At 36.0% G+C, this 9,810-nt stretch overlaps 1 protein-coding gene and 1 pseudogene across 3 annotated transcripts in view; both read right to left on the bottom strand.

The window, feature by feature from the left end:
- Positions 1-7,343, bottom strand: part of KIF2A (kinesin family member 2A) — a 35,277-nt gene extending 27,934 nt beyond the window's left edge. Inside the window, exons 1-5 of one of the 3 annotated variants that reach the window (XM_006081419.3) lie at positions 7,220-7,343; positions 6,443-6,562; positions 4,254-4,308; positions 2,649-2,771; positions 2,060-2,160 (exon numbers count right to left, since the gene is read on the bottom strand). In XM_006081419.3, the coding sequence (XP_006081481.1) occupies positions 2,060-2,160; positions 2,649-2,771; positions 4,254-4,308; positions 6,443-6,562; positions 7,220-7,297 (477 nt within the window). In that variant the 5' untranslated portion in view covers positions 7,298-7,343. The remainder of the gene's footprint in view (positions 1-2,059; positions 2,161-2,648; positions 2,772-4,253; positions 4,309-6,442; positions 6,563-7,219) is intronic. The other 2 variants (XM_006081420.3, XM_006081421.3) reach the window with 2 other exon arrangements.
- LOC102439054 lies at positions 855-1,202 on the bottom strand (annotated as a pseudogene).
- Positions 7,344-9,810: the final 2,467 nt, after the last annotated feature.

A 9,810-nucleotide genomic window follows, 5' to 3' on the forward strand; every position in this document is an offset into this window, starting at 1 on the left:
GTATTGGGATAAGCACCTTTCCAACGTTCTCTCATTTACATAACGCGCTGAGCGGGTTTCGTGGGAGCCATGTGCGTGGACAAATTATCCGTTGTAAATATTAACAGGAAGGCCTGCTTTTATAAAAAGAAATTTTTTCATATGTTGTCTTCCCCCCCCTTCTGGGGCACTTTGTGGGCCAAGCAGGCTGGCAGGGGGGGCAAGCAGGCCAGCAGGCAGAGTGGTTAGGGGCAATCAGGCAGGCAGGCAGGTAAGCGGTTAGGAGCCAGCAGTCCTGGACTGTGAGAGGGATGTCCGACTGCCGGTTTAGGCCCAATCCCTGTAAACCGGCAGTAGGACATCCTTCGAGGGGTCCCAAATTGAAGAGGGTGCAGGCCGGGCTGAGGAACACCCACCCCCTGTGCACGAATTTCGTGCATCAGGCCACTAGTAGTTAATAATAGCCTCTGCCAGCCATGAGTAATAAATTATTGAACATTGCCAGAAATCACATTTTTTCATACAACATATGCAGATTTGCTTGGAATATAATTAAACTTAAAAACTGTTAATGAAACTTACTCCTAGGAAATAATATTAACCAGCTATGTCAATTGAGAAATACTATGTAAAGTGCAAATTAAGATACCACAAAGCTATTGTGAAAATATTATGAAGTACCCACAGGAGACACCAGGTGGCATCTGTGCTAAGTATCAGTAGATCTAGCTACCTTGCCCCCCCCCCCGCCCCCCCCCCCCCCGCCCCATCACCAAATAATTTTTTGGAATCAGAATAAAAGAATATTTGACAGTTGTTGAAATGTATGTTACTTCTGATACTGATCAGTTTTCAACTTATCTAGGACACATGACCAGATAAATTTTATATTTCTTCAGGACTGGGGTTTTTCCAGGACTTCAAATTTGGAGTCTGGGAACGTATTCATGTCTACCTTACCATACATTTACTTAAGCTTAAAAAGCTCCCTCTCCATGTCTTGCTGATACTCTGGACCAGCATCAACAGCCCCTCCAGATGACTGTCACTTAATTTTATATTCTCTAATCTTGTCCACGAAGAGTTTCTGTACAGGATCAAGTTCCTTATTAAATGCCACTGCTGTAACACCAATATTCCTCCTCAAATGGACTGAGATTGCAGATCGAATGACAGAAGAGAACCTGAAGAGCCTCTGAAGAATCATTGTGACTGTTACTTGCACTCAGCCCCGAGCTGCCAGAGCCCAGATCTAGCTCTTTTGTGTATTATTTATTTCAAAACCCAACTGGTCATTCTCAGATCACCTTCAGATAGAAGCTGATTTACTCAGGGTGAATATTATGCTGGTTCTACAATTCCCAAACATAACATCTTTATGAGTAAAAATTGTTTTCAAATGCCCTTAAGGGCACTTGAAAATACTCGTTAAAAAAAAAAAAATATCCTGATGTTTTATTACAGGAAACAAGTATCATATAAGCACAAGGGAGGAGTTTTACGTATAATAACAGAATTTTTAATGTGAGAGACTTGTAAAGAGATAAAAGATCAGTTCTCTATGCAATTTTTCCGATGCTAATAAAGTTTTGCTACCGGTAACACAAGAGGGGCACAACACAGTAACAGTCTCAATATCTAGTAAAAATCAAAACACAAGAAATTTCCCCACTTTCAATGTGCTATGTTGACCTTATTATTGACAATGGAAAAATAATAATAAAATTTATAATGTAATCATGTGCTTTAACTGAATGTTCTTCCAAATGTAGTTTTAGGTATTTTTAAAAAGTCAAAATCCTATTATTCTTATATTAGAATTCTGTAACACAATAGCTTATTAAAAATGGAACAAACTTTAGGACTAACACATAATCACTAAAACGTGAGAAGTACATGTAGTAAAATCTGTTATAACTTATTTTCACAAGAGTTTATATTATTCCTCAATATCAATTAAAGAACTATACTGAAATCTTTAAATGAACGCCTCAACTACTTTTTCCTAAGTCACTCACTTTCACTGACACAGTCTGATCTTCAGTTGGTACATATACAAAATATGTTTCAGGTTACAAACCTGGGCTCTTTTTTCTCTAAGTTCTTGTTGTTGTAGTCTCCTTTTCTCTCGTTTTTCTTGTAATTTTTCTACTTCTTTCACACAATTAGATTTTCTACGTGCTGAAAGAAAAAGATGAGCTGTAGAAGTATAGATTTCTTTTTAGAGTATTGTACTTATACACACAATTTTATGTGTAATTTCATCACATACTAAAATAAAAGTACACAGTGACAAAGCATGCCTATAACAACTACATGAACTTTAGTTAATGAGCTGCTTTAACAAAACTAGGAACAGGACAATATACAAATAAGAGTCAAGAAAAATGACTCTAACGTATTGATACATGTCATCTCTTGGTTTAGAATCACAAATCTTTGAAGCAAGAAGCATAAGAATTTCTTCTATAAAGATGTCAAATTATCATCTGCCCAGAATTTAAAATTCAAAGCAACTGAAATACTTAAATTTTTTCCACAGTGGTAAAATGAAATCTGCAATCAAGTTCGCAATTAGACTGTTTACCATTTGGGGATATATAAAGATGACCAAGAGAGAATACATGTATGCCTAAAATGACTGAATCCTTGATACATGATTTACATACAAGGAGGTCCAAATTCCTTTTTTGCAGCTTGAACTGGAGATATATCTGAAACACTACCATTCTGTTGTGCAGAAGATGACTGTTCAGGAAGCTGACTAGGCCGTGCACGTGCAGAACCAACCACTGTAAGTAAAACAAAAATTTTAAATTCAGAACAGAAAATTAATAAAGGTGAACCTTGGTTAAAGGAACAGAGGTAACTGAAAAGAACTGATAACTTAAAAGTTGCATTAGCAAATTGTCAGTTTTTCTACTTATGTGCACATAAACAGAATATATAATAATTATATTCAATAAACTGATAAGCTAAGAGGTTTTCGGCATAATACATGCAGACTTAGGTGCCATCAATGTAGTTTTAACTATAAAACTCAATCTGAATAATTTATATAAAAACCAAAGCCAAACTTAATTTTTTTTTAAATATATTTTTTAAAATATATATTTTATTGATTTTCCACAGAGAGGAAGGGAGAGAGATAGAGAGCCAGAAACATCGATGAGAGAGAAACATCGATCAGTTGCCTCCTGCACACCTCCCACTGGAGATGTGCCCGCAACCAAGGCACATGCCCTTGACCGGAATCGAACCTGGGACCCCTTGGTCCGCAGGCCGACGCTCCATTCACTGAGCCAAACCAGTTACGGCCAAACTTAATTTTTAATAATCATTTAAAAATATAAGTGTACAAAATATAAATTTAAAATGCATTCTCATTTTGAAAACTTCAGAACTACGGAAAGTAAAAACTTAAGTCCTTTAACCCTCCCTATATTCCAAATCCAATTATTTGCTCCTCGAATACACAAATCTTAAGCAGAGAGTTTCTTACTGTGAATGCTATAAATGTGGAAAAAAGCATTATAAATTAAATATAAGTGTTACATTTTACAAAGATATATAAATTTTCACAAGACAGAACTTTCCCTCTACTTCCGATCTCTCCTCTAATACCTATGCCCATCCTTCCTCACTCATCCATACATATAGAGAAACATCACTATTAGAAAGTACCATTCTGAACTGCCGAATAGTAAATAAGAAATTAACTATGCTTTATACTTCCTGGCTGAAAATATATGAAAGACCTGCCATTAACTAAAATTTATACCTGTTCAACTTTTTTTTTAAGCTGACTCCAAAGATACCTATGACCCTTTTTGGAAGCCTGTTAGCCAAAAAATTATATAAAATGTCAAAATTTTGTGAAATTAATCAACAGACTACTTCCTCATTCCCTTCTTTGTCACAACACTACTCAAATCTGAAAAATTATTGGGTAAATTAGATGAATCAAATATTGCATATATCATGGAGTTTTGTAAATTTATAAATTATTTATATTATCAATATTATATTAGGAAATCAAGAAGATACCAATCTTAAAATTAGCCATGTAAAGTTTAAATAAATAATAAAGTCAAGGGTAATATTTACCTTTTTTAAAAGAACATTTCTATTAGCTTATTAGAATTTATTTGAGCCAAACAAACATGCCTGGGAGCAGGATCTCAGCAGACTAAGAACAATGCTTCAAGGGTAATATTTAGTTTTGATTTACCTTGTCAGGACCAATAGGCAAAATTAGTAATTTTTTACTTTACCTCTATTATCTCTTGGAGGAGGGTCATTCTTAATAGAAGCCACAGTCCGTCGATTCTATAAAAGAGAAATGTTCATTTAACTTTCTCTCTTTACTCCTCATCAATATATCATAATCAGTTTCCTTTAATTAAACAAACCTAGGCAGACATACAATAATTTAAAACTAAATGAAGAAAAACTGCAAATAATCTTCTAATGAATTACTGCTATTAATATTCAAGTTTATGAGTATTCTCTACCCCAAAAATATTCAGAAATAATGAGCCAGGTACTGCTCTATGGATTTTACATGTATTAATCTTCACAATAAAATTCACTTAATCTTCACAACAACCCTATGAGTTATTATTATTGCTATTCCAGTTTCATAGACAAGGAGACTGAAGCAAAGAAGAGTTAAGTAATTTCATTCAAGGGTGCACTTTTAATCATCATGCTATCCTGCCAAAACTATGTAACACATTTCATCTTTGGATGTCAGGGGGAAATTAATGAAATACTAATTTTAGACAACTTACAGCCCATTGTTAAGCTGAAAGATCAAAATACTATGAGATGAACAGTTATACTAAAAGATTTCATAGACTTTCAAAGACTGCATAGATTAGGGAAGCAATTTTTTGGTCCTATTATTTATTTACCAAGACCTTCATTTTATTTACCTTAAAAAAAAAAAGATGCGAAATAATGCAGTGGTTCTCAACGCTAACTGTACATTCAAATCACATGGGTATTTTTAAAAAGGTATTAATGCTAGAGTTCTTCCTTTAGATAAAACAATCTCTTAGAGCAGGTCTAGGAATCAGTAATTTAAAAAAATTTCCAGGTGATTCTAAGGCACTGCAAATGTTGCTTATGACAGATCCAGAAGTTTCAACTATGAAGATCCTTCAGGTTGTGAAGCCAAATAAGAAAAACAGTCTGTTTACAAATGGTAACTAATGACCTCTAAGCAGTGACTCTCAATATGCTGAAATCATATGAACTGAAAATCTGCCTTATGTTCATGTGCATGGTTTAAAAAGCAGGTTTTGATGATAATTGTTAAGCTTCTATGTATGTCTTCCCTGAAAGCGAGTTCCAATAGGGTTAAAGCCATGTCACATTCATCTTTGTAGGTGACAAAATCAACATTGTAGAAAAATCAACAAATGCCTGTTGAGTCGAACACAAAAAACTGTAGATTCAACAACTTTGAAGGACTACCTAGTTTAACAAGAGTTGTATTTTGACCCAAAATTTTAACAGTGAGAAATTTCAATAGCAATGTAAAGGAATTATCTTTTAAAATAATAAAAATAACATGACTTTTTTTTTTATAAAGATAAAACTGTTGGAGAGGATATAGCATATTTTAAAGTTATCTTCACTGATAAGATAACTGGAGTAAGACTTTATTATGAATAAAAACAGTCCTTCTTTCTTTATCAAAGTCATTTGTATTCATTCAACAAATACTGATAAGCAAATTGTTTTGACCTGTAACTCCTGAGAAGCTATAAGTCTTAGGAAAGACCCTAACCAGGCAAGGAGTTTATAGGATTTTTTAAAAATATTTTTAAAAATTGATTTCAGAGCAGGAAGGAGAGAGAAAGATAGAAACATCAATGATGAGAGACAATCATGGATCAGCTGCCTCCAGCACACTCCACTCGGGGATCAAGCCCGCAACCCAGACATGTGCACTGACTGTACTCGAACCGTGACCTCCTGGTTCAGGTTGAAGCTCAACCATTAAATCATGCCTGCTGGGCAAGGATTTTATTTTATGACTAGAGGCCCGATGCATGAAATTCGTGCAAGAGTAGGCCTTCTTTCCCCCGGCTGCTGGCACTGGCTACCCTTGTAGTCCCGGCTTCCTCTGGAAGGTCTTCTGAAAGGATGTCCAGTCTAATTAGCATTTTATACTTTTATTATTACAGATTGTTGTAATTGTGAATTAGACAACCTCAATCCTTGAAAATATGTGGAGTGTGTATGTGTATATATATATACATACATATATATACACACACACACACACACACATATATATATACATATATATATATATGCATTTGAATGGCAGAAAGCATTGTTTTTTAAAAAAGCAAACAAATACTTAAAAAATACTCCCACAGCATGCCAATTTCAAACCAAACACACACACACACACACACACACACAGCTCTGAATTTTCATCACTAACCTTTACAATTTTGTTTACTTTGGCTGAGGATGTGGGAGGTGGAGGTGTTTCTGGACTGGGTTCAATTTCTTCATCAGGTACAAGGTCAGGGTTAAGTGAAAAGATGCTTTCCAAGTCAATCTGTTTTAAAAACCACATGTATTTTCAGTGTATTTTGACAATTAAGACCTTATTTTTCAAAGAAACTTACAGAGAAGTTAAATAATTTTAGCCTAATGAATGGTACTACTTCAAAAGCTAGATTATCTAAAATTATAACCCACATATATTTAAAGAATCTTTGTTTTTTTGTTAATCCTCACCTGAAGCTATTTTTACCATTGATTTTTAGAGTGGAAGGGAGGGAGGAAGGGAGAGAGAAACACTGATGTGAGAGAGAGACAAATTGATGAGACAGAAACATCAATGTGAGAGCAACATGTTGCCTCCCACGCATACCCCAATGAGGGCCCGGGATCGAACCTGCAACCCAGGTACATGCCTTTGACCAGGAATCAAATCCGAGACCTTTTGATGTACAGGCTGACCACTGAGGCACACCAGCTAGGGCAGAAATCTCTCTTAAGATTGAATTTTGTGGTCTTAATTATATGTCCAATCACATAAGATATACAGGCGAAATCTACCTTTCTCTGAGTGAATTTTTTTAAACCAGTTGAATGTTTAAGGAATGACACACGTACTATATAAAAACTATACACTTTTCTGTTTTGCATTATATTAAAAAATGTAATAATTGGACTAAAAATAAGATTTAAATTCAGTGATTGATCTTACCTCTTTGCCTTTTGTATCTCCATTTTCTATCCACTCAACAGTCACACTTTCATTATCTTCATTTAAAGATGTTACCATTGCTTGATGTATTCGGCCTAAGAAGGATAAAATACAATTTTTTAAAATGTCATAAATTATAGAATGCCTAACACTGTCAAACACAATTTTATAATTTACAAACTAGTAAGACTATCATATTGCTTTTCTTACAAGGCATTTCCCACACACTTTTGGGATTAGGGAATGAACATTGAGTGGCAAATCAATCTGCTACTTGTCAAAACCAGGAACTCAAGACATTGGATTACACTTATTTTCAGCATACATGACAAATGGTTACACCATGGCATAGAATACCTGAAATTTTATATTGTTAAATAGTTATTTTTTAAAAAAATATATATTTTATTGATTTTTTACAGAGAGGAAGGGAGAGGGATAGAGAGTTAGAAACATCGATGAGCTGCCTCCTGCACACTCCCCACCGGGGATGTGCCCGCAACCAAAGTACATGCTCTTGACCGGAATCGAACCTAGGACCCTTGCGTCCGCAGGCCGATGCTCTATCCACTGAGCCAAACCGGCCAGGGCTAAATAGTTATAATTATTAAAAAGTTTCCTTACTATTTAAGTCAACAATGACTCTGTTGAACATAGAATAAAAATTCTTAAAGCAATTTTTAGTACTATACTAATGAAAAATACTTTTTACTTAAAATCATTATCATATTATACAAATTAATGATATTAATATAAACTGTTGAGAAAAGAAATCAGAGTCCAAAAAGGTTGGGAAATACTAATCTAAAATGCTCTTTTTCTGCATGTGGCCTATCAAAATCAATTCTACTCCTTATTTTCTCTGCTAACTCTAGTATTTACCATGTGAAGAAAGAACATTATATTTTATGTATTAAACTGGTTTTCCCTCTCTTAATAGGTGTGGATCTTATCTGTTAATAACTATGCATCTAAGTAATTATTATTATTTTTAATCCTCACCTGAAAATACCCCTCCCGCCCCCTGCATTGCTTTCAAAGAAAATGGAAGGGAGGGAGGGAGGAAGGAGAGAAGAGAGAAAGAGAGAGAAACATGGATGTGAGAGAGAAACACTGATGTGAGAAAGACACATCGATTAATTGCCTCCCGCACACTCCCGGACATGGCCAGGAGTGAACCCACAACCAGATACAACCCTACAGCTGGAAGTGAACCTGTGAGCCTTTGATGCGTGGGCAGACACTCTAACCACTGAGCATAATGGCCAGGGCCTTCGTAATTATTTTAAATTATTACATAATATTCCATTGTTTATCATAGCTTATTTAATACCTATTGATTGTCACTTTTAAACCTAGTTGTCCCTTGGTACCTGTAGAGTATTGGTTCCCAAACTTTGGATACCAAAATCTGTAACTTAGAAACAGTACAAGTATTTAATGGGAAAAAAAAATCTATGTATAAGTGAATCTGTGTAGTTCAAACCTATGTTGTTTAAGGGTCAACTGCATACATACATATACTAGTATATATACATATATACATATATACACATACAATTATATATTTTATTTATTTCATCTGCTTTCACCGTACTCACTCATTTGATTATTAGTCAAGTATGGATAGGAACTATTACCCAGCTGCATCTTTAATATGCTATCTAATAAAGAGGGAATATGCTAATTTACCCTCATGCTGTTGCAAAGATGGCGATGCCCACAGTCAATAAGGAGGGAATATGCTAATTGACTGCCCTGCCCTCAAAGATGGAGGCGCCCACAGCCACAAGATGGCTGGCAGGGGAGGGCAGTTGGGGGCGACTGGGCCGGCAGGGGAGGGCAGTTGGGGGCAACCAGGCCAGCAGGGGAGGGCAGTTGGGGGCGACCGGGCCGGCAGGGGAGGGCAGTTGGGGGCGATTGGGCCAGCAGGGGAGGGCAGTTGGGGGCAACCGGTCTGGCAGGGGAGGGCAGTTGGGGGTGATTGGGCCGGCAGGGGAGCAGTTAGGCATTGATCAGGCTGGCAGGGGAGTGGTTAGGGGGTGATCAGGCTGGCAGGCAGAAGCAGTTAGGGGCAATCAGGCAGGCAGGCAGGCGAGCGGTTGGGAGCCAGCAGTCCCGGATTGTGAGAGGGATGTCTGACTGCCTGTTTAGGCGTGATCCATCCCTCGAGGAGTCCCAGATTGGAGAGGGTGCAGGCTAGGCTGAAGGACACCCCCCCCCCCTGCAGTGCACAAATTTCATGCACCAGGCCTCTAGTTATCTAATAAAATGCTGAATATATTACAGAATACATATCAAATTTTCATATGTATTCCCTAAATAAAGTCCTTGGAACATCTATATTTTACCTTAGGATAATTTGTATTTCTTTAAATAGCTGAAAAATACCCCTGGTATATAATACATATCATTGGAAAAAACAAAGCATAAAGAAACATGAACACTAATAATTTTATAAGTATTGTTAAATATGAAATTACTTAGAATCAATATATTTCCTATATGGTTTCACATAAAAATCTGAAGAGTAAATATAATCTTGTTTCAAAAATTCAAGTATTGAAGATATAAATACTTTCAAGTCATAT

This window comes from Myotis lucifugus, unplaced genomic scaffold (genome assembly GCF_000147115.1).
Source record: "Myotis lucifugus unplaced genomic scaffold, Myoluc2.0 scaffold_0, whole genome shotgun sequence".
Lineage (NCBI taxonomy): Eukaryota > Metazoa > Chordata > Mammalia > Chiroptera > Vespertilionidae > Myotis > Myotis lucifugus.